Below are 25,200 nucleotides of genomic sequence, written 5' to 3'. Positions count from 1 at the left end.
TTATAAATAGAACAGCATTGCTGAGTTTTCTAATTATAGCCTTTCATGTTGTAATTCAAACTGATTGAGAAGACATTATGTCACTCATTTTTTTGTTCCATCTTTTTGGTTGAAGTTTGATATACTGGACCTATCCCAGGCTATTTTTTCTGTTCCTGATGTGTTCCGTATAGCTGGAGTAGGAACTTATTAAAATAGATATTTTGCAGATTGCTCCCTGTTTCATTCTTCTGTATGAAGGAGTTTAAAGGTATTATTAGAACTTTATCCTATAGGTGTGTTATGTTCAAAGTGCCTTATGTACATGGGTATTGATTTATTAAAGAAACTTCTCGCTGCTTTAAGTTACTAGGATATGATGCAAAATGTAGGTGGTAGTAGTATTATTAACTTAGATGTATTTGGCTATCCTATGCAGATAATAATGCATGTTCTCTAAATACTTGCAGGATCTGGTTTCCTTGTGCAATTTCCATAACTACGATAATTTGAGACACTTTGCAAAAAAGCTTGATCCTCGCAGAGAAGGCGGTGATCAGCGGGTAAGTTACTGTCTGTTTTGAGTATTTGCTCCTGAACTTCAGAAGAAATATGGAAAGTTCTTCTCTAAATGCCAAACTGCTCAATGACATGTATTGCATCAAAGCTTTCAGATAATCTAGTTAGTGTACATTATTAGTGGACACTTACTGGGTGGACCACGGTATCACAGGGTCTTGTGTAGGAGAACTTATTACTAGATTTATAGCTCCCTTTCATGCAGTTCATCTCCCCTGCTAGATTAGGTAGATGGTATTTGATGGAAGTTGCAAAGAGTTTTACTGTACTGGTTGCCTTTAATAAAGACTTGACCAGCTGGTGGGCTTAGCCTTTCTGTTGTGTGCTGCAATGCACGAGGTCTGTGTTTAGCTGTATTTTCATGAGGAGATCTCTGACACCACATGACCCACTGAGAGTTGCACAGGCAGTGAATTCAGGCACGAATAGTGTTGCAGACAAGAGCCTGCTACTTAGGGAGCAGCGTAACCAGTGTCTGGGAATGAACTGAATCCACTCCAGCTACATTTACAAAAGATACAAGCTTGAGGGTGTTGAGATAAGGAAAACCTCTTTGTTTTCAATACCATTAATGTTTTGACTAAGGCATGAAAATTTCAATAGGTGAAGATACAGTAGAATGATTTTCAAAGCACTTCTATTTGCATGTATACATCTAAAAAATACCCAGTTTCGAATTTGAATTTTTTATAAGTGGAAAAGAGAAACTAACAGTGTTTATGTGAAGAGCTGAAAAGCTTGAGTCTGTTAGCGATGACTGCAAGTGTAGATTTTTTTTTTTTCCTTCAAGTACACTAATAAATAATGTATGTTGCTTGAACAACTAGCATTCCTTTGGACCAATGGACTATGAGAATCTCCAGCAAGAACTTGCTTTAAAAGAAACAGTATGGAAAAAAGTGTCACCCGAATCAAACGAGGACATCTCCAGAACCGTAGTGTATAGAATGGAAGGTCGGGGAGAGCAGAACTAAACGAATGGGTTCTAGTTTCATTAAATTCTTCATTTTAAAAACCCTCAAGCATCTCTAGATTTAACTTTGATTTGAATATTGTTTACCTGGTGTTTCATTTATATATACATTTTGTGTAAATTCTGTATGCTATACCAAAAAGATTGTCAAAGTTCAAGGGTATGTGGGGAAAAAGCATGTGCAAACAAACCCAAAGCTGTAAACTGACTTTTGTAGTTACTTATAACACATTTAGTTAAAAAAAAAAAAAAGGAAAGCTAAATCTTAGTGGTTTCAAAGATATACCACAAAAGTGGTGTCTATCTGTTTATTTTTGTTTATATCTGAGAATTTTAAGTATATGAACTTCCAGGCTGAGGAAGGTCTTGTGTCCACTGAGCAGGGTCAGCATGTAAAGGTACAATATTAATTAAAATATAAAATAGTGTTTGACAAAATACAGAAAATTCCTGAATTTCTAAATAATTGTATATTAAGTGGAGATAGGTTCTGAGTCACATTATTACCATATCAGGGTTATTTTAATGTAAGCTTCCAAATTTGAACCAAAACGGACCCTTTGCTTATGCCATGCTAGTGAAGTTTATTTTTTCTTTTAATCAAGCCATTAATAATTATGAATGCTAATGTTGTAATAAAGAGAGCAAAAGTGCCTGGGCAGGAGGAGTGGGGGAGGAGGAGGAAAAAAAAACCTGTCTTGTTTGCAAGTTAACTAATGCAGCAGAAAGATTTCTGGCCCAACTATTTGGAGTATCTCTCTTGCTGCTTGTGCTGCCAGCTGGTAGTTGTGACTCAGAAGTCTGCCTTACTAATAGTGGTGTGCTCCACCCTGGAAAGGAATGTAAGCAATCTGGGGTTTAGAGTGGGAACCAACTGAGCAGTGAGCAGGAAATATGTTCACAGGGAAGCAGATAGGTAGATCTTACTAGAACTGTTTACAGTTAACTTATTTTTCAGCCGTTAATGTGTGCATATGTTCATATTTGAAGATCAGAGGTTTTACTTACTTACACATAAGCAAATTCTTAAGTTATCATTAATTGCTATTTTATGGAAATGATTTTGAGTTTGCAGCTCTGACAGCTTGCTGAGAAAGAGGACTTGTATTTTTCTACATGCAGCTGCATCTCTTAAGCTGAATAATTTGATAATTTGAGTATCTTGAGTAGGGTGTAGCTCCAAACAATACATTTAAGCTTCAGATAGGTTCAATAAGCAGTTAGGGAGAGAGGTCGAAGACTTGCTAAATTCTTAACACTTGCAGGAATTTGATTCTTAATAATGCCAAAAATATCAGAAAAGCATTCTCTATAGAATTTTCTCCTCTCTAAATTTGCAGATAATCTGCTACATCCCATCCCTAGAGACATCACACAGAGTACTGGTTTATCAAACTGGGGAAACTTGTCCAAGCAATGATAAATGGTATTTGCTGGTAGAGATTTTAATAGACAGTGACAAACAATTCTGTAGTAACACTTTCACCTCTTCTCCCTGCTCCCTTTCCCAGTCCCACTCCCTTTTTTGTTCATCTAAAACTCAAAAATGTTGATATGTGAGTTTTGCCTAATAGTAGAGCTAGTTTTCTCCTGCCCCTTTTTTGACCCATCTGGATGTTCATGAGTTTAGGAAGATGCATAAAACAGAGCTGATGTTCTCTGAGAAAGCAAGCTGCTCTTAATTGCTCTGTTTAGGTATTGTTAGTTTTGCATAAACATTTGAAAAACCTCTGACTAAACCTTGAATAATCTTCATTTAGCAGAGTATTGTAAAAGGATGGGCTTCCTGTCTTTGAAGCCTAGGATGAAAATATTTGAGCAAAACAATACAGAACATCAATTTTCAGTGTATTTGATGCCCTAGTGGGATGAAGAGGTAAATCTGTGGTGCAGATGTCAGTAATAAGTGTCAGTCATGAATTGCTGAATAATAAATATTTTATAATCTTATCTCTGAAGATAAGGTTAAGTTTGTTAGTGCTTATTCCCCAAAATAAAGGTAAAGTCTTGAATTACAAAAATGGCTTGTTTGAGGATTTTGCAGTAAACTAGTAGCTCCAGAGACATAACAAGTATTCAGGTCCTGCAGAGCTACTTTACCTGAAATATCCTCAGTTGCAAGAGGGAACATAATATGTCTGTGCTGCTAATGGAAAGAATTTACAGTGGTGACATATTGCTGGATGACTTGCTGATTTAATTAAAAATGGAAAAGGCATGATGCAGGATTTGCTTGATCTGATTCTACCCACCTTGATTTTTTGAAGCCACTGTTTGAAGCCACTTCCAAAGATGTGGTTGAAGATGGACGATTTTTCCATTTGCAAAACTTGTGGTAGAGTCAAGTCCTGCATGGGAAATACAAAAATAAGAAAACTACTAGGTCTTTAATATGCATAATAAGGATATTTAGGGTACAGCTTAAACAATCTTTAAATATATATATATATATATATATTACAGTTCTGTAATATATGCTTTTGAAGCCTGCCTCAGAATTGAAGGCAGCTCCTAGCTAGGAAGGATCAGGCAGAGACTCCTCTGAACCAACTGTTCTGTAACTTGCCCACACCTGTAGTTTCTTGCCCTGGCTGCCACGTGTGCAGATGGCTCCTGTTGGTGGCCGAGGCCAGGGCTGGGTGTGCCGGGATGTGTCACCCACCACGGGCAGGTGCGGGAGGCCGGGGCCGCAGTTTTTTAGCCATTCCATGTGTGAAGTCTGCAACGGTTTTTGTGTTCACCTGTGCTACAGTAATAGCAATTCTTGATATTCAAGCATTTTAGCTGTTTGTTTGTTTTTGCTTGTCAGCATCATTAACATTTCATTAGAAATGTAAATGCTTTTTAAAGATTTATTTTAGCATTTGTGTTGTACCTTTTGGCTCAGTTGTTAAGTTACCTGTCTCGTTTTCCATTTTTCATTTGCATTGTATGTTATTTATGTATCTTGATTTCCAGCATGCTTATTTTTGTATTGTTTAATAAATTTATTTTAAGCTGATTTTTTATTGTATTTTTTTTTCTCTCGATGGAGAACAGATTTGTTCAAACATGTTTTTTAGATTGAAGTTGAGATAGTGAGCACTCTGTTCTAAAAAAGATTCTGGAAAAGTAGGTGGAATAAGCAGATTTAGTTAAATCAGTCACTGAAAACTCCTAAGATTTTGTAAACACTTTATACAATAATTTAATTATTTTTCTCACTGAACTGTTGTCTTACAAAGTTGAAAACAAAAATCAAAGTAGCAGAACTTTGTCACCGTGACTTTTTAAATAAAGAAGTCCTGGTGCAGTAAATTTTAACATCACTGTGTATTTGTCTGGTTTTGAAGATACTGGTTCTGTCACATGGAAAATATATGATTAATGGTGCCAGTGCTAGTGTAGCAACTGCTGTTCCTGAGCCTTATGAAGGGAAAAATACAGCTTGTAATAAATCACATGTAGCAAGGGAGGTGGCCCAAACCCCACATTGTTTTGGTAGTGATGGTGGGACCTGCCTATACTGAGGATGGTCAGAATTGTTAATTTAGCTTTTCTGTAGACTGCTTTATAAAATGAAGTTATGTGTTCTGTGGCTGTAAAATTAGCTGGATGTTCATTATACTTAAAAACATTGCATATCAAAAGAGTTTATTCTCTAAAAGTCATAAGGATGATGGAAGGAAAAAGAATAGTAGGTACAAAGAAAAAGACACAGATGATTTCCTGTAGAATTATTTTGCCTCTTATATTTTGGTTTTCAGCATATATTTGTGTCGGAAGACCAGTGGGTGGGTAGATGAATAAAAAGGCAATGGATTCAGAGGAGGGTGGAGGGGAGATGGATTATGCTGGGTTTTTTATTGCTCACGTATATATATATCTTTTGGTCTTGATACATACATGTCATTGATGCACAGTAATTTGTGAACAAAGGAATTATGAGCATAATTTATGTATGATGTTTTAGTATCCTAGACACTGTAGGCTTGTACTGTTTTTTCTTTTTTTAATTTTAAAAATATTTCTAGTATTTTTTGAAGGTTCAGAGTCAGTTATTGCAGTGAAACAAGAATATACTTGTTTCTGCAGAGTTCTTATTAGAATTACTTAAATACACCTAATAATTTGCCTTCAGTGCAGTCTCATTGAGGATTTGAGTTCACATATGTCTATAGTGGTTGGAGAGTTGGCAAGAGGCTTTAAATTGGGTAGAAATCTTAACTAAAGCTTTTTTGTTATGCTGGCATCTTGTCTGTTCCACATTTGTCTAGTCTGGAAAGCACATGACTAACTAATATATGTAAAGACATGGTTGAGTCATGCACAGCCCCATTTTCTTTCAGGAATTCATGTCCTAGTATGTTGAATAATTTAAATAGTGTAAATTATTAAACTACCGACCTTGAATCAAGCATAATTTGCCATTTACTCCTAGAGAATATTGTGTGCAAAATAAAAATGCCCTCTTCTGGTTTTCATACACATAGGAGTTAATTTTATTACTGGCATCTAATCTTTCTGCAGACTTTTGGTATCACTTGGACATTGAACATTTAAATGTTTTTGCAAGGGTTGAGTGGCGCCACTCTGGATGCGGTTCAGCTACTCCTGAAAATGCCACGTGCATTTCTTCTGTGCGTAGCAGGGGTACATAATGGTCACATCTGAGGCTGCAGCTTAGCTGAATAAAGCCTAGAATGGAGTTGAGTGGCATATGCGTGGTGGGGGGCAAGTTTGTTGGTATTTTGTTTGTTATTTCGTTCTTTTTACCTGCTTAGTTTGAACAGGATTTAATTGAGGCAATAAAGGTGGCATGGGTGCTTGACCGAGGGCGAGGCAGGTGGATGTTTGGAGAATAATAGACACTTTGACACCTCAGGACTAAGGTTGATGAGGAAATGGGGTTGAAGGAAGGACAAGAGGAAAAGGAAGTAATTCTAGAATGTCTTCCTATTCTCAAAAATGTTCCAGCCAACCATGTATTTTGTATGCTAAGCGGGCATGTGAGGCAGTCTATCTGCTCTGAGGTGCTGCTTCCTGTTCTAGCTGCTGCTCCGCTGTGATTCTGACTCAGCTGGCACATAGCTGTGCCTTCACGTGGTTATACAAAACTCAAGTGCACACTATGAATTGGAAATTTATATTTTATCTTTCCTTAAATCAGGTCACATTTCCTTAGCTGGGTGCAGTTATTGTAACCTATCTGTATGAGGTTCAGGAGGCACTAGTGACTGTCAGCAACCTGAGAAGGAAACCACCAGGTCAAGGGAGCTGGGAGGGATCTCTGGAGATCTTATAGTCCAGCCTCCTGTTCAAAGAGCCATCTAGTGTCACTTGGATTGTGTTGCTCAGGGGCTTTGCCAGTCAAGTGTTGAAAACCTCCAGTGGTAAGGTTTTGTCATCTGGCTGGGTAAGTTATCCCAGTGCTTTAATGCACTTTAAAGTGCTTTAACTTCTTTAAAGTTAAAGAATTTTTCCTAACCTAGAATTGGAATTTGCCCTTTCTGTAGCTTGTGATGGTGACTTTTGGTTTTCACTGAACTTGATCTTCCCATCATACTGTAATGTGTTGGCTTTTAGGGCGTCCTAGAAGTGGCATAGGTAAAAATGGCTTTTGGTTAGCAATACCTAGTATTTCCACTTCCTGCTGTATTTTTCCTACTGGATTCTAAGTATTTTTTTCATTATGTCATTGAAAATGAAGTGATTTAGGGATTTGAAAAGGCCATATTCCCTTTATTTTTCTATTGAAGCCCAACAGGCTAAATGCAAGTGTGGAAGTGTGTTATTTGCTGAGGGATGGCACATTACTGTTAGGACCCCTTGTGATCAGAGCACTTGCCAAAACAATGAACTGAGAACACAGTGGAGTGATAGGAAGAGATAAAGTTACTGTTTCCTGTTGATGTCATTCACTAGCCCAGCTTTTTTCCTTGAGGCAGGCAACTTTATTGTTTGTTCAGGAATTACTCATGCAATAATCAGGGTTTTTTTGGACTCATAGACCTGGTTTTATGTGTAGCTTTTACTTTCTGAATGGAAAGTACATTTCACACTTCTTTTAAAGGACCTCTCTCTTAAAATTCTCCAGCCTGTAATTACTGCAAGTCAAATAATTAAAATGTAATCTTGATCTGAGAGTAAACTGTTTCGATGAAGCATATTTTTAATAATCCCCACTCATGCCATTGCAGAGCAGGACTAAGAATTATGATTGAGAACATAGAGAAGCAGGCTAAAACAGCTGACTGTTTTATCCCATATACCAAGGCTGCTGGGGAATAATATGACTGTTTGCAGTGTTTAAAGATAAAAGCAGGAAGGCAAAAGATTTATTTAAGCTAATAAATATTTCCAGTACAAGGAAAATAGGTGTGGAACACATAGCCTAAAAATAAGAATAAGATTTATAGAAACTTGATCCTAGCATTTAGAAAGAAACTTCACAACAAGAGTAGAGTGCAAGTGTTTGGTGAGATTTCCCCATTCTTCTTTCAACCTTTAGGGTGGAGTCAGTCTGTAGTGCAGGTGCCCTACTTCCTGTTAGAGCAAAGTCCTTCTTTTGGCTATAATTCCAGTTCCAAGTCCTGTATTTAAGGGTAAACTGTCATCCACAAATTGTGAAGTGCCTACAGGCTGGGGGAGCAGGACCGTGGTCCCACTCTACTCTGTTGTGTGGGTGTCAGTGGTGTCAATAGGTCCTTGAAAAGGCAGACATCCTTTTGTCCTGTCTAACACAGCTCCTGTCACTAAAGCACCCATCAGCATTCCACTTGATTCATGTGACTGTCGTTGATCCCAGTCCTTTGGTCCCAAATCTTGCACCGTTAGTGATGTCTGTATCCATTGCTTCAAAGGCTCTTGTTGTTTTTTTTTTTTTCCCTGCATCCAGGATCAGTGGCTTAGCATTCATTCCCCTTTTTAAGGCTTCTCTGTATAGTCTCTTACGCTTTTTGTTGTAGAACTGTTAGCAGGGATTTAGCCTTTGAAAAGGCTGAAAAGGAGCTTCCAAAATAGGTATGACATTTCTGTGGTAGTTTACTGTGCAAGAATTACTTTACCATTTTTGAACTTCCAGCCATCATTATTTGCTGACAAATAGTTTCATTGCTGATGAGAAATGCCCAAAAAGTTTGACAGTGGAGTAAGTTAAACTCTTTCAGAGGGTAATTTTCTTAAAAAACTTGGATGCTTTGGACATGGCAGCATCATTGAGGTATTTCCATCCAAGCTGCTGATGGAAAATGCATGCCACCTAGGAATGAAAAGTTGCCTGGTCTTTATCTTAGAGGGTGGAAGTCTTCATGCTTTAAAACCTTTCACTTGATCTAGTAAACCATTTGTTGAAATGATTAATCAACCTACCATTCCTTTGTCATGCTCTTCATGGCCAGCAATGCAGCAGTAACACCTTTGGTGATCCAGGCCAGCCAGGACAAGACTCACTCTTGTTAATTCACAGTTCTGTGGAACTGCTTGATTCACTATTCCTGACTACTGCTATTCTAACTCGGTTTTCTTTATTAGGTGTACAGGGGACTTCACTTGCTGGCACAATTTATGGATGTCCATGAAAGGTCTTTTAAAAAAAAAACCATGGAAACAAAAAAGTGGAATCAGCCAACTTTAGCACTTAAGTCTAGTGAAGGATGATTGAATTCTCACTTGATATTTTGGGGGTCTTTTCAGTGATGTGTTTAATTCTGTTCTTTCCAAAAGCAAAAAGTGTTAATTGATTAGTTTCCCAAAAAATTTGAAACAGCAGTTGGAAACAAGCATGGCCATGCTCACTGTGATCTAGTGAAAGCAACTTTGGTACTCAGTTCACTCTTCTTCCCAGTATTTGTACCTTCTGAAATCAACATAATCATCCTCAAAATAAAGGGATGGGACAGGTATATCCATACCAACATGGGTAGTAAGCAAAGGATAGGACATAATGAGAAATTGTTAGTAAATAGCTCTTGAGATGCGCTCCTCTTCTGCCAGGCTCATCTGTTTGTCCAGGCACGCATGTGAAGAGGCAGGGAAGTCACAACATTATCATCTGAGCACTGCTGAAGCTTCAGCATTAGGTATTCTAGGGCCTTCTGTGTTGAAAACTTCAGGATGATCTGTTGTTCAGGGCTGTCTATTGACAGCATTATTGGCCGAGTCCATCCTAGTACCTTGATGCTTCATGCCAGACTTTTTTTCCTGGAAGTTTCTTCCAACTAAAGAAGCATCTGTTCCTGAGATCGTGTAATCTAATACTGATTGAGTCAATAGCTCTGAATCTTGAGCTCTGATTTCTGTGGGTTTTTTTTCTGTTTACCCCTTGAACCCAGTTCATCATTAATATGGTTTTTATCTGCTAGAAAGGGGAAAGACAAACCCAGTCTGCTTCCCACAACACTTCCTGCTGTCCTGCTCCTGATCGTGGCATTGGAAAGGAGAAACTGCCCCATCCACATGCCCTGGACATTCTTATAATACTGTGTAATATTTTCTAGTAAAATTGAGTTGCTATTCCCTGTTTCCTTGGGGAGAGGCTTGTGTGCAAGGGTCCAATTACATTTTTCTTGTGTGACCCATCCTCCACCTCTGGATATCAGGTTCTGCAGTCAGGATTAGTGAATGGCTGTTTCTTCTGCCTCCATCAGGAGAGGCAGAGGTGGGAGTGGGGCAGTTCAGGAACGTGGCTGGCCAAAACAGCTTGTCTCACGCTGTGGGGTTTGCACATCTCAGGAGTAAAATAGATGGGTATGATCTTTCTGAAGGAATCTCAGTTGCAGAAGGTAAGTAGATGTTTCACTTACTCTAGTAAACATTTTGTTTAATTACTTAACTCTTAATTCATCATAATTAAATAGTCTTATCTGTAATTTAAACACCATCAGTTTGCTAATACTTTAGAATTAATCAATAGTCAGAACTGTAAATAACAAGGCATTACAAATTCCCAGTATGTGTTGCCATGAAACAAGGTTTCTGCTTCCGCCACTTGCTGTCATCAAGGGCTGTTCTGTATTTCAGGCACTTGGGTAAAACCAAACATAGCATGAAGCAGACTATGCCTGTGTAATCAATTAGATTATTTCAAATTTCATTTACAAGATTCTAAATCTTATTTAGCATTTAAAAATTAGAAAAAGTAAATGTAATAATCTCTGAGCATGCACTGGGTGAATTAATTGTAGAACTGAGCTCATTCCTATCCATGACTCCTGCTTTATTCTGTACGAGTCAAAGAATATTTTTGGTCACTTGAAGAACTTCCATCTTCTGCCTGTGATAGTATTTTAGGGTGAATTCACAGGTAGAGAGATACTATTTTGAGGAATACAGGTGACACAAACTCCTTCCAGAAATTTGTGTCCACTTGATGGCCATCTTATCAGCACGGGGTTGTTGCTGGAAGAGATGAATTCTGTCTTTCATGGCTCCAAATGTGATTGGAGGAAAAGTGCCTTCTGCTTTGCAGTTACTGCTTTCTCTGTCCTTAAGCTTTTTAAATTTTATGCAAACTAGTACAGTAACAGAGAAGAAAAGGGACAAACTCTTACGGTATTGTGCTCATTTTTAGTAAATACTGTTTTTAGATGCTTTTGAATATATCCATTAATTTAAGATATTTTGACCAAAAAAAAAGATCTTCAGGCAGAGATGGATGAAGAATTGCAGTTTACTATAACATGTGGTATCAATACTCTTAGTTATTTGCAGTTTTGGGTGGCATAATCCAGTACTTATTTATTAGTCTCTTATTTCAAAAAGGCTTGAATCAAAGGGAAATATGAATGATGGCAATCCATTTGATGCCAGCAGATGGAAGAGGGGGAGCAAACCACCTCTGCTCAGCCTTCCCTCCAGGAAAGCTGCACCTCTCCTTTAGCCACCTTGGCCTGTCTGATTGCCAGCAAAGCAGACTGGCAGTTCTTAGGTTGAAGAAAGGCTCCTGGTGTAAGGAGAAACCTTTGGTGTTCAGATATTTGCTTTAATTATTTCTTACATTCAGCTGCACGCACAGCTTCTGACACAAGTTGCAAGACTGAGCTGCTGGTGCAGGCTCATTTGAATGTTTGTGCTCCTGTGTCTGAACTGAACCTAGTCAAAACTCCTTGCTCTGTTTTTGGATTTTAAACAGACACTTTTTTTAGGACCATTGAAATTTTTTTTTTTTGTCAGTGTCTACCAGCCAGTTTACAAATGTAAGAAGTCAGCAGGAGAAAATTACTGGCTTTATTCTAAAAGATTGGCTTTGGATTTGAAACAGTGTGAGCAGTTGAATTGCAAGAAGATATTTAAATACCTACTGGGATTTTTTGCCCAGCTTTAAATAAAAGTATTAACTAACCAGTGTGCTGGCTTGCCTGAGGGCTTTGCAGCTCTGGCAGCACAGTTGGTTTAGAGCTGCTTTGTGTTTGGATACATGAAAATACAGCCTCTTGTGTGGCTGCAGTCTAGACATCACTCATGGGAGAAGCAGCTTTCAGAATTTCAGTACATGCATGGGTTGTGTTTGAGCAGGGCTGCTGGAAACCGGAGTGAGGAATAAATAAGCGTTTTGTTAGTCTGTTAGTTTGATATCAACAGCACAAACTGTATGGATAATTGCTGTGCAAAGGGCATTTCAAGTTAATTCCACCAGGGAGACTCCAGAAATAAACTCGGTGGTAGCAGCTTTGAAAGTCACTTGTGGCAGCTTTGAGTCCAAAAATAAACGCTGCACCCACGGCTCGTAAAACTGAAGGAGCTGGGTATCGTCCTCTGTCCCCAGCTGTGAAGAGGGAGGACCTTGCACCATCTAGAGGAAAAGAAAGGATAGGCAAAGTGTTAGAAAAGGAACTGGGGATAAGACTTGACAAAATCTCGTTTCCTGTGTTGGTTTTAAAACGTGGCAGAGTAGATATTGGCAGATTCTGAAGTTATTTTTGCACTTCTTTCACATTACATGAGAAAACAAGGATCAGTAGTGCAGAAATAGCCTAAGGAGGTGGTGGAAGTCATCAGGAAGAAATGAAAGCTTTATGGAACAACTACCCTCATCTGTATTTTCAAATATATCAATATTTAAATGTGTGTAGGTATATGCATTAATTTGTTCACACATCTTCTAGTCATTTATAGTGTAGTGGGAATCAAGTGCTCGCATTTCTTTCCCTCTGAAGTACAACTTACCTTCACATTGAACAGTGGTATTTTAAAGGAAAGCTATGGCTGTTTTCTATCTCTAACTATCTCTTTTAGGCCTTTTATGTGGACACTGGAGAGCAGAATCCAGGTTATTGAAAACTAAATGTAAATGCAAAACTGGCCTATTTGTAAAATGAGTGATCCTGTCTTGTGTTCCACACTCAAATCCATCCCTGGTTTATTTTTGTCCTTTCAGGGACTACTTGCATTCTAGTTTCCGAGTTGAAACGCCAAAATTCATTTTGTACAGGTTTGAGGGGTTTTTCCTGTTTGTTTTTACTTTATTTTGAAACCTTACATGCTGTGAAAAAGCCATCTAAAGGCTGTGCTTCAGCTTAGGTGAGTTACAAGTTCAGTGTGTAAAAACTGGATGACTAAATGGTTTGCTTTGTGCTCTGGGTTAACTTTTCGTGGTATCTGTAGGTTAGCACTGCTGTTTCAGAGTTTATATTGGCATCGAGGGTTTCAGGAATTGTTTTCCATTGATAAAATAAGCATCCAGAAGCCCGCAGTTCTTCCGAAGAGCAGGAGGAGGGATTGCTTTTTGCTGCATACCCTGGTGACCCTCATCAGGGGATCAGCTTTAGGAAGAGCAGCTGAACACTGCTACTGTGAAAGGGAATTCCTGTTGATTTTGGAGCTTTTTACTTTGTGGAATTGCTCATGACTCATATAAACTCCTTGCTGCTGTCTTCCTTGCCAGTCCCTGTGCGTTTGCAGCAGCCATGGGAATACGCAGAGTTCTGCCTGGATCGTTAATCCCCGTTCACTCGACGGGTGCTCACCTTGGGCAGCTTAACAATCTATTTTCTGCGTTTGGAGCTAATGCCACGCTGAGCCGGATTAGCTGTGCCGTGTGCTGGGAACAATGGATGGAGAGCCGGGCGTGTGCGGGGCTCCTGTGTCCCCTGCCAGGCGGGCTGGGTGGCATCCAGTGTGGGACAGCACGGAGCCTCCTGGCTGGAGCAGCTGGGACGTGCTCTTGGGAAATGCCACCTGATGGATCTTCCTGTGGCTGTGGAGCTGTGGAGCTGTGCTGTGCCACCCTCCTACCCCAGGGGGACAGCCAGGGTGTCAGAGGCGCAGCTTAGCTGTGCTCAGCGCCGGTGGCGATTAGTGACAGGGGGAAATGTGATTTGGGGACACTTCCCAATGAGCTGGGCTCATTTCCCTGGTGAAGAGCTGCAGGACTGCATTCTGGCTGCTGTGCAGCTCTGCTAGGGCTGGGAGCCTCGTCAGGAGCCTGGGGGAACATAACCCAGAGCCCTGCTTACCTGGGGGGAGCATAACCCAGAGCCCTGCTTACCTGGGAGGAGCATAACTCAGAGCCCTGCTTACCTGGGGGGAACATAACTCAGAGCCCTGCTTACCTGGGGGGAACATAACTCAGAGCCCTGCTTACCTGGGGGGAACATAACTCAGAGCCCTGCTTACCTGGAGCCCATTCTGAGGTCCCAGTGCATCAGGCCTTGGGGTTGGTGTGACAGTCACCTGTCATTAGAGAAGTCAGGCGCTGAAATTTTAAGTCCCAATTTATCTCTACACCTCTGTGCCATGCAGGGTAACATTTAAAAACTCTTTTCTTCAAGCCAGAAGGGCAGGGTTCCCTGAAAGGAAACGTTGCATCCCATTTTAAGCACAAAAAATGGGATGTGAGAGAGGAGCATGGTGCACATGTTCTTTCAGCTAGCTCTACTCTGTCTTTTTAACTCCTCTTCCTGTATTTGAAAGTCTCCTGTCAGCACACTTGGTCTGGTGTACAGTAAAGTTCAGATACAGCAAAGTTCCTGAGAAACACTATCCATTCAAACCTTTTTTCCTCAATATTTTGGACATCTCTTCAGAAAGCTAACCTGTGGTGTTATCCCTAAATATCATGGAAAGAGCATTGGAAAGTTTAGAGGAGTTGTTTACTTATCCTTGTGTTTGGCTTGCCTTGAACAGCACTATTATAAACTGTAGGGCTTGACTGTATTGCTCGGCCACCTGGAGAAACATAAAGTTGGAAGTAATAATTTTTTTTCAGAACGTTAATTCTGTAATGTTTTCAAAGAAATTAAGAGAGGGCGGAGCGTTCTCAGGAAGCAGGGCACAGTAGGAAATTAAAATCCAGATTCACTGACCTTTTTAGCGAAGATCTTCTCATGGAATTAATCCAGCTTTGAAGTAAATTAATTTTTTTGAAGGATTTTCTTTCCATACACGCACAGCTGTTTGGCTTTTCTCTCCTGACCCAAGTGCAGGGCTGAGGCTCTCCCTGCCTTGCCAGAGGCATTGCAGCGATAGCAGAGTGGGACAAACCCTGTGGTGACAGGCAGAGCACGGTGCTGGTGTGCTCAGCTGCTTGGGCTTAGCTCCTGCTCCAGGTTTGGGTGTTCTGCATTAACAACAAAGGCAGTGGGCAGAAGGTGTCAGGCCACTGTCCCTCATAGCAGTCCATGTCCTTCTCTGGGCCTCAATTTCCTGTTTTAGTGCTGCTAACAGTGTCAGTGTGCTGTGTCTGAAGTGTTTGGAGAGGACTTCTGTGGATGGCATTAGAGCTGGGCAGTGATAGACACCCTTTTCATCAGTTAAAAAAAAATCATCTAAACTGGTCTCTGTTAAGAGAGAAGTGATTCCATCTCAGTCTTGTGTGGGCACTTGCTATTAGCCATCATGAGATGATTTAAATAAGTCTGGATTTGGGTGTGCAGCTCAGGTAGGAAAGGCTGTTTTGTTACAAACACTCCACCAAGGCAGTGCCCGCATTCCAGCCAAGCCATTCAGATCAGTTAGACGTTGTTGAAATTTCACTTGCAGTAACTTTAGCGTGTTAATACTGAAGTTAAACTTTGTTTTTTATTAAGTTTTTCCAGTTGGTACACTGAGAAATTGAAAACCCTAAAGCCCAAGTCCTTTGTGTTTGCAGAGAAGGGGGATGCAGCCATGTGCTGGGCCATGTGCTCCCTGCTGCAGTTCCTCTGTTCCTGCGCACCCGCTCACGTCAGCACTGCTGCTTGAAGGAGCCTCCTTTGAAACTTCCAGCATAACCAGGATCAGGAGGTGTTTAAAATAACTGTGATAGGAAAGCTTTGGGCTAGGAGTCACTTTGACCCTGAGTATCTCTTTGTAACTCACTCAGTTTGGCCATTTGGGGTTTTGGAATGGTGTTTTTTTCTATCATTTTTTGCCTTTTTGTCCGCTGTGTTTATCTGAAATATCTGCTGCAGCACTGTGACTTCCTGGCACTCTGAACTCCGACTGTTTCCTTGCTTTAACTTGACCTCAGTACAGTTCTTGAGCAACAACAGCCTTGATTTTTCTTTCTTGAGCTGCTCACATCCTGACCCACAGACTCACAGAATCATTAATTGGAGAGGTACCTCTGGAGGTGTTGGTCATTTGGCCACCTCTGATGTGAAGCAGAGCTTGGATCCTTCATAACTCTGTCCAGCTGAGACCAGGACCTCTTACACCTACTAACCTGATGGTGAAACTGTGTTTCTGATTTCTACCTTTGAGTGCGTGAGTATTTCTGAGGAACCTTTCTGTGCTGTTTTCACTGCCTGGTTAGTGAGGATTATACCCAGTGCTCAGGAAAGAGTGCTGTACAGAGAGGGTCTCATCGTAGCTAAGTGAGCTCTGTATTGTTGGTGTGGTGAGAAAAGAGCTGCCAAGTTTCTGTGCTTCAGTGCATGCAGGTTTTCTCCTTGTCTTGCTGCACAAAAAGTGCAACAGTTTCTGCTCTGGGTTTGGTCCTGCCATGCAGCTGTGTGGCAGTGTGTGATCTATCCAGCTTATATGAAGCAAAGGGACTCCATCCCTTCTCCTTTTACTAAATTTTCATAGTTAGGGAAGTACATGCAGTATGAGAAGGTAATTCATGGCTGTTGGGTTGAAGGTGAACTTTGTGTTTCTAAACATTAGGGAAGCTTGTGTTCACCAGTGCAGTTATCAAAACACCAACACTGAATGTTCATGAGCCGCTTGGTGAGAAACTCACTGACAGTCTCTGAACACTTAAATTAGTTGCCTTGTGCCCTACTTAGTTTGAATGGATAGAGCTGATACGTCATGTTCACGATTTTTTTCTCCCCTATGGTTAAAAATCCCAAAATTGTATGTTTGCTGCTGCCACTTTAGAGTTCCTTTTGCCTTTTGGTTTTTTCGCAATGAACCCATTATTTCAAGCTAGTGCACTGTGAGTTTTGGGTAGAGAATTTGTACTTGACTTTGTGGCAGCCTAAGTGAGATTCTGCACAGACACAAAGCTTATAGCAGCAAGTGCTGTTCACATAGTAAGCTTTTCTCACTGTAAATGTCAACCTCTTACATAATGATTTAGTATATACACTGCTTGGATTAATATTCTCTTAAAAACTAAGGAAGACCCATAAGATGCTTGTGGAGATGGTATATTCTTACTTTGGGTTCAAAATGTCTTTTGTATTTGCAGATTCCTAAATTTTTGTTGAATTCACTTTTTACTTGACCTCAATAAAACTTCTGTTGTTTATGGCTGCCTTCTGATCAGTTTTGTTTCATACCTTATAAAGTTTGTTAATTTTTTTGCCTGGTCTGTGCTGCTGTTACAGTAAGGTATAGTTATGGGGTCAAGGTGTGTTTTGTTGGTAGCAAATCCTATCTAATTCTCCCATAAAATTATTGAAGTCTCTCTAGAAGCAGGAGGAAGTTGTCCCAAAAGGATTTTTCTGGCTATGATGGCCACACTCGGCTTGTTTTAGCTTGAGTTCATCTTTGACCAGCTTTGGATAATTACTCTGCTAATAGTTGTCCTGAATTTGTTTGGCTTCTCCTGCTTTTTGTATCCCATTACTTGTAGTATTGGAAACAGAACAAATTTCCTTCTGAGGTAAGCAAGCAGAGATCTTTTCGTGTGGACTTCTGTTTGTTTTTGTTTTGATCTCTCAAGAAGTTCAGTTTTATAGTAAAGTAGACTTTGATTTTACTTGATTTACCTTAAGGAAGGAGCAGCTTTGACCTCTCCCAGATTGCTGAGAGACGTGCTCTAAGGTGACTGTGTTGCAAAGCCTCAGGCATCTCCAAATTTCATTTTGTTACATCATTATGGAAAACAAAAGTTGCTTTTCAGCAAAACGTTCAGCTGAATCCAGGATTCTGGGCTCTGACTGCACTCGGAAAGTTGTTTTTTGAAGAAAGGAATGTGTGCTATTTTTATTTTATTACTTTAATATATATTTACATTTCCCAGAAGCATCAAGAAGCCCAGCCAAAGTCGTCAGTTACCTCTGAAATGGTTTTTATGAAAGACAGAGTGTCCTTTGCACATCCCAGATCCTGAAGAGAGAGAGCGTTCATCACCTGTAGGACCTGAAACACAGGAGTGCTGCCAGCCCGGTCTGCCTGCAGGGCCCCAGCGGGTTCCCCCTCCCCGAGGAGAAGGCTGAATCATGTCGATGAAATGCAGAGATTATCAAGCTGAATTCCCCTTCCACACCTGCGTTCAGTCTGCAGCCCTGTGCCTGTGGCAGATGCTGTCTGTTAAAGGGTTTGGCATTGCGGTGTGGCTGCGGTGTTCCCTATGGAAAGCCCAGGGAATGTGGGTGCGGGGTTGCTGCCCCGAGCCGGCCTCGCTGAGTCCGTGTGTCCCTGCCACTGCAGCGACCCTGCAGGCTGCTCCAGCAGCTCTACCCCCTGCTCCTGCAGCCCTGGTGCTGAGCCCGGCTGTGGGGGGCTGCCTGCGGGGTAGGGGGGGCTCAGCTGCCTCCCCAGCAGGGCCCCGCTGACCTGCTTAGGAGTCTTGGTCACTGGTTTGGCTTGTGGCAGGAGCTCTGAACAGAAATACCTTTGTGGGAGGAGTGGAATCAGTGCCAGTCCTCTCTAGCAGTGGTGAGGAGGGTCTGGCTGTAATATCAGGTTTGCCACAGTTCAGGGTGATGTGGGGTCAGAGCTCCGAGAGCCTGACCAGGGGCCCAGCCTTTGGAGCCAGACAGGGTTAGGGACAGCCCAGCAGGGCTGAGCCCCCTGAGAAGGGAGGGAGTCCTACAGATCTTAATCTTACAGCCCTCATAATGCAAACTGGGAAGGAGCTGCAGGAGTTTGTGGGTGCTGGAGTGAGGGTGGCTCTGCGTCCCATTTGTGTTTCCATCCTGGCCTTTGTGCCTCCTTCTCCTTATCCTTCGGTCTCTCTTTGCGTCAGTGCATATTTGAGGTGTGAAAAACAACAAGCAGTTCCACGGCTTCGGTTTAGGGGAGGCGCAGATGTTGGCTCGTCTGTGGCCCTGTGAAAATACGCCAGTGTTCCTGCAGAAGTCTGTGGGAGACTTGCTTGTGGGTGGGGATTTTTCATTTTGTTTGTTTCTCCTCCTTGTTGTAGAAGGTCAGTGCAGCATCAGCTCCCTCTTTTATCTCTGGTGCTTGGCTGGTGGCAGCAACAGAGTTTTGTAGACTCAGAAAACAAAGCAGCACTTAGAAAGTTTACTGGAAATTAATGGAATGGTGCCTAGAAGTGGCTATGTCAGTTAATGAAAGAAGCTGATGTGGAAACTTAAAACCATCTAGCTTGTCATTTCTGGCTCTTGTTAAAACCTGCTCTGAGTTGTTATAGCCAGGATGTATTAAAAATATGCATGGGACAAGGTTGGTGTACCCTGACAGTATCATTTCTTTCTAGAAAAGCTGAGAAAAAGTGCTGCTTACCAGAAACTTCACCTGTGTCATGCTTTAATATTTATCTAAATATGCTATAATATTTAATACAATATTTAATATTTATCTAAAAAGATCCAACTTTATCTGCCTGGAAACCTTGCTTATTACATAACAGAGCTGCTCAGAATGGTTTATTTGAGGAAAGTCTGTATGTTGGATGTATACAAAGATAATCTGTAGTACACAGGAAAAAGGGTATAGTTTCTTCTCTTCTGCTGACATAGATTTCTCCTGGCACTAGGAATCTTTGCAGTTAATAAAAAAATAAATAAACATCTTACTTTTCCAGAGTGAGTTTGCCTTCTGAGGATTTCATGGTTTTATGAATTGTGCAGAGTGATGCTGTGTGTGCAATTCAATACTTGGTGTCGTTGGGCAGCTGAAGAGAGAAATATGGTTTGCCCATAGAGCAATGCTCCTATTTTTTACCACAACAGAGCAGAAATTCATTGGTTTTAGTTCTTTACTGTCCTTAGTGACTTCAGCCTTGGAAAGACAGACCTTGCAGTACTGGTAGCAAAGCAATCTCTGCTGCAGAATGTGGCCAGGCAAGGGGATGCAATTAACAAGTTCATAAGCACTGGACCAACTCACCCCACTGGATTTTCTTTTTGAGGAAAGAAGATCAGTAAACTGGAACTTAATCTCTCTTTGTAGGTGAAGTCTGTGATAAATCTGCTGTTTGCTGCCTACACAGGGGACGTGTCTGCACTCCGGAGGTAAAAATCAGTGGGGGTTTGGGAATAGGAAAGCTGCTTCTTTGGTTCCTGCTGTTGCTGTTTATTTAGGAGCATGCACGTGCACTGTGTCTGTGTTAGGGACACTGAGCTGCATGAGCTAGAGATTGAATATGTTCACCCAAAACCCAACCAAAAGACCCAAATCTAACCATCAGAAAGGTACCCTCACACTATCCTGGATCCCATTGTATTCCATTTCTTTGGGTCACAGTAAAGCAATTTATTAAACAGTTTTTTATAGCAATGGCAAAAAACCCTGTCTGTACTCTCACCTGCTTTAATATTCAATTCTGAAAGTGTCACAAAAATTCAGGTTGGAAAAGGTACATTGTTGTTGGACAGGTTAGGGACATCTAGCTTTGCTTTTTAAATCTGGAGGGGAATCTGGCAAAATTTACAGTAATAATGGTAGGGGAGACCAAATAAGCATTAATTTGGCTAGAATATATCTAAATATAATTAGTGGGTGGAAAAAAGTGTATGGTTTAACTCTGTTGTCCCAGGGCATCAGAGTGTGAAGCAAGAACTCTCCCAATCCCTTAATGCTTCTCAGGATTTCCAGCCTTGGGAGACTTCCTGGGATTTTCTCACCTAGTATAAATTTACTTTGCCTCATGTGGCTTAGTTTGTCCATGTACAATTTTAAATCAGGTGTGTTGACTGTTACATTTTCGGCAAAGATATTTTATTTTTGTGTATGACAAATAAAGAGCAGAAAGAAAGTTAAGGCACTAAGCTGGTTTTTAAAGCCAAAGCCCCTTTCATTATCAGCAAAGATACCATGTGCTCGTGGTGCTGCTTACATCCTCCTGTTGCAGAGCAATGTCGTTCCATGCTAGTTTTGTAACCTGCTTTAAATTACGTAAGACTTGCCTCTGCAATCTCCTTTATTTTGTTGGTTTTTTTTAAGGTTTGCTCTGTCAGGAATGGATATGGAGCAAAGAGACTATGACTCACGGACAGCCCTGCACGTGGCAGCTGCAGAAGGTACTGTCTCCTCACACAGCATTTGCTGTCTGTCTGTCTGTCTGTCGGCTGCTTTAGAACATCCTTGCTGTCTCTGTGTGTACCTGCTTTTGTCTGTACATAAATGGATGTATAGAAATACATGCACTCACAAAGCTGCTTCTCCTGTAGGACACGTGGATGTTGTTAAATTTCTACTGGAAGCATGCAAAGTGAATCCTTTCCCCAAAGACAGGTGAGTGTTTTTAGTGCTGGTTTGGAGGAAAGATGCTCCAGTAACACTTCCCTGGTCCCCGTGAGGAGAGGCACCTGTGAAATAAGAGTGGAGTGTATTGACCCAGTCCACTGAAGCGGGGGAATGGGATCCTGCTGGTTCTCTGTAGGTTCTGCAGACTGAGCAGGGATGAAAAATGAACCACTAAACTTGCTGTTTCAAAGGTTATGCTCAGCTTAATGAAGTTCCAAAATTACTGAGTGTGGTCTGTGTGCTGAACTAATAGTGCCGTGTGTAAAGAACTGGATTTGTGGTGCTTTTTGGCTCTTTGCTTAATGTGCTGATCCTAGAAATACTGTGTTGTTTTTTTGTAGGTGGAATAACACTCCTATGGATGAAGCTTTACATTTTGGACACCATGATGTTTTTAAAATTCTTCAAGAGTATCAGGTCCAGTACACGCCATCAGAGGATAACAACGATGGGAAAGAGAACCGAACGGTTCATAAAAATCTGGATGGCTTACTATAATCATCTTCAGCTAGATCCTAAGAATCAAATCACTTACCTATTTAATTGTGGTATGCATAAGTAATGAAGAGCGTGTGTGTTTCTATCTGATAGTGGTATATATTTTACAGAAGTCTCTGTTACTTCAGTGTTATGTTACAGGAGTTTCTATACGCACAGGACAAATCCAATCTCTTCAAAAGAAACAAAACCAACTAAGAATCTCCCTCCATAATGTGAGCAATATTACCTCATGCTGCATATAATTGATGTATAAAAATATTTAGCTGTTGTTGGCTTTACTGTGCACTACTTAATTTATTTTTGTGTTCTATGTGAACTCTAGTCTGTGGTCAGGAAGTTTTCTGCTGAATTTTTGTTTCTTTAACCCTCTGTTGCCAGTATGGCCAGGATGAGCCAGAGTACTGTCAGGTATGAGCGTCAGTGAGGTTTTTTGAAAGCTGAGGATGCTGATGTAGATTTAGGCTGGGTGTGTTAAGTAAGGATCTGCACTTATCTTTGGGAAAAAATAGAAAAAAGAATTCCACACAACCTTGTTTACATAATATAAATATCACAGAGTATATAGGTGACACTTGTCAATGGTCTAGGCTTGTTCTTAGAAATAGTCTTGTCAGGGAATGTGTTTTAAGGTTTGTTTGACCAAATGGCGTAGGGGAGTGTGACTTGTAGCACCGGTGTGTAGTGGGATTTTTGTCTTGGGAGGGTTTCTCTCAGTTCCCTTTGTCTTGCCTCCCTCCTCTCTCTCCATGTTCAGCTGCTAAAGTACTTCCCTGTGGCCGGGGAAAGCGGGTGCTTCCACTCCGTGCAGGTGTTCCTTGCAGGTATATTTGCACTACCCCTGGGGGGGCTGACAGGTGCTGCTCCTGGTGGCTGCACCGGGAGCCAGCGAGGGCAATGGAAGTGCTTGAAAGGCAAAGAACCAAACCAAACGTCAATCTGAGCTCATTTAGGCTTGTAGCAAGGAACACGGATGGAGTGAAACAGCTTTAAGGAGCATAGAGCCAATCAAAACAGGAGCAGAGCAGGAGATAAGCCAGGTTTTGGGGTGTGTTCTCTTCTTGCACTGCCATCAACCAGGGAGCAGGATATTGCATCACTGGGATTCCCCTGGTGTAGGACAGGAGTTCAGCACCAGGAACACAAGTAAGTAAATGCCTTTTGTGATGAACGGTGGCGTTCATTGTCTTGCCACTGAAGCCAGCATGGCACGTGCCCTGTCGTGGAAAATGTAAATGCAGGTATTTGTAGTTTGCAGGAGTCCAATATTGCCACAGCTCCCTGTCCCATGTACATTTGCTTCTGCCAGTAGTGTGGCATAAAACCTCAGAAGTGAGCAGTCACTTAAGACATTCACAAAACACTACAGTTGTTGGACGTAGGCAAGGATTTTAGCACAAGAGTTTTAGGCAGGAATCATTTAGCACATAGAAAAGGAGATTGTGCTTGAGAGTTGTGTATATGGTGGTTTTTATCCTAGCACGTAGTGTACACGTCATTAGTAGATCTCAGAGTTCAAATTTTCTGTGTTCTGGCACCAAAATCTCCTGAAACAATTCCCAGTTCCTTCCTAGAATGGCCCAAGCACTTTATAAAGATGATCTGAACCACATTACCCTCCTTTAGCAATGAGTACACTAAGGCTTGGAGAGAAGTAACTTCTCCAGAGCGACCCAGCAGGTCAGTATAGTTGAGAATAAATCCTTTCAAGTTCCTGTACAGTCTCTTGTCGAAATGCCATACTGCCTCCCTGCAGGGAGGACAAGCCACGTGGAAAAGTGCTTGGTACTCATCACTAGCAGTGACTGTCTTCATCATGATGAAATCCTGAAAGAGTCTGATAGTCTAAAGCCCTCAAATAGCATCTCGAAGCTGGCTGGCATGGTTATCAAACACTTTTTCTCAAGAATCCTCCTGTTCTTAAGCTGGTTGGGTTTGTTTTTTGGTGTTTTTTTTTTTTTTTTGTTCTTCTGAAGATCAGCTATTTTTCTGAAGGCTTTTAACCCGTTCTCTTCACATCCTGTGTCACGGCCACCCCTGTTATAAGAACTAAATGAAATGGCATCTGGCTCTTTGTTGAGCCACATCAGTCACTGGATAGCACAAGGCAACAGATTTATGGGCTTCAGTGTAAAGGAATATTTTCAGATGGATCCTAGTTCAGAATTAGGAATGTCAGTGCTAATCTTCCCTATTTTGCCCCTATTACAACACATGCTATAGCTTCTCAGAAAAATACCTGATTTAGCTTTATTTAACTGACATTGCATTGTTTAAACTGGCATTTTAAAACATAGGTATATTATATAGTACACATGATATAAACAAACCAAAACCAAAAGGATTTTAACTGAGCTAACATTGAAGATCATAGCTGTCCCTAAACTTAATGCTTTCATACCGAGTGCTTTTAGCCGGTCTTAGCTTCAGTGCATTTTTGCTGGTTAGTTTTAGTATTTTCTCATTGTGAGAAGATGGATTATTTTGTAATGTCCAATTCAGCGATGCAGCTACTTAGACATGGCGTTATTTATAAATATAAATATATGCAGTACATTGGTTTGGCTGTTTATCATTCATGACACTTGACATGTAGATTTTACAGTAAATAGCTTTTGGTTATCTTATCCAACGCTGACTTCCTTATGCTCCAAAGAAGATTCCCTCTCTCCTTTGTTTTTATGTCATATATGTTTCTTCTGTATCACAACCTAAAATTGTTCAGCTAACTTAATGCTTTGTACTCAGAAATATTGTGGTAGTCTTAGCATTAATTAGCCTATCTTTGTGAACAAACTGTATTGTACCAGATTTTTTTTTGCTTCAGAGCTGGACTATCCGTGACTATACTTACTGGCGGTGTACTTCTGGTCATTGTAACTGACTGGGCTGATCTTGACTTTTAGATTCTGTATTGTGGGGACTAGACAGTGATGAATGTATTTCTAGCAGTTTCCCATGAATGAATCTAAACTTGAGCTGTACTGGTTCTGAAAATGAAAGTTATTTATTTTAAGAAATAAAATCCAGATAGTGTTGCTTTTTACAGCATAATAAATGGAAATACCAAGATGATGGTGGTGCTGGTGGGTTTTATTGGCTAGCTGTGGGACTGCCATTGAAATGTGTTCAGTTGTGGGAAGGCTGTCCTGGAAAACCTACTCTGGTCATTTCCATTGTGCAAAGCATACAGGAAATCAGAATGAATTTCTGTAATGTAACATTTTTCTGATTTTTGTTGGTATTTATTTTGAAACCTACCCTGCCAGAGCTGTGTCCTTTCACTGGATGCTTTTTGTTAATGCTGGAATTCTGGCCAGGTGAAGAGGTCTAGCTTTCTCTTGCCTTACTCCTGCTCTCCTTCATCACACCAAGTTTCTTTCCTT

At 40.9% G+C, this 25,200-nt stretch overlaps 1 protein-coding gene across 5 annotated transcripts in view; it reads left to right on the top strand.

Annotated features, from left to right (window-relative positions):
- The window catches only part of GLS (glutaminase), a 60,564-nt gene extending 35,678 nt beyond the window's left edge, over positions 1-24,886 (top strand). For 4 of the 5 annotated variants that reach the window (XM_005530346.3, XM_088059226.1, XM_088059227.1 and 1 more), the window contains 5 exons: positions 450-542; positions 20,021-20,082; positions 21,014-21,090; positions 21,241-21,304; positions 21,658-24,886. In XM_005530346.3, the coding sequence (XP_005530403.3) occupies positions 450-542; positions 20,021-20,082; positions 21,014-21,090; positions 21,241-21,304; positions 21,658-21,814 (453 nt within the window). In that variant the 3' untranslated portion in view covers positions 21,815-24,886. Of the gene's footprint in view, positions 1-449; positions 543-1,385; positions 4,533-20,020; positions 20,083-21,013; positions 21,091-21,240; positions 21,305-21,657 lie in introns of those variants that run through there. The other variant, XM_014259062.2, reaches the window with a different exon arrangement.
- The last annotated feature ends 314 nt before the right edge of the window (positions 24,887-25,200 follow it).

The sequence above is a fragment of the Pseudopodoces humilis genome, chromosome 8, assembly GCF_049639895.1.
Source record: "Pseudopodoces humilis isolate 2021_Gansu_Grassland_sample_001 chromosome 8, ASM4963989v1, whole genome shotgun sequence".
Lineage (NCBI taxonomy): Eukaryota > Metazoa > Chordata > Aves > Passeriformes > Paridae > Pseudopodoces > Pseudopodoces humilis.
This window is presented reverse-complemented; position numbering and strand designations above follow the sequence as displayed.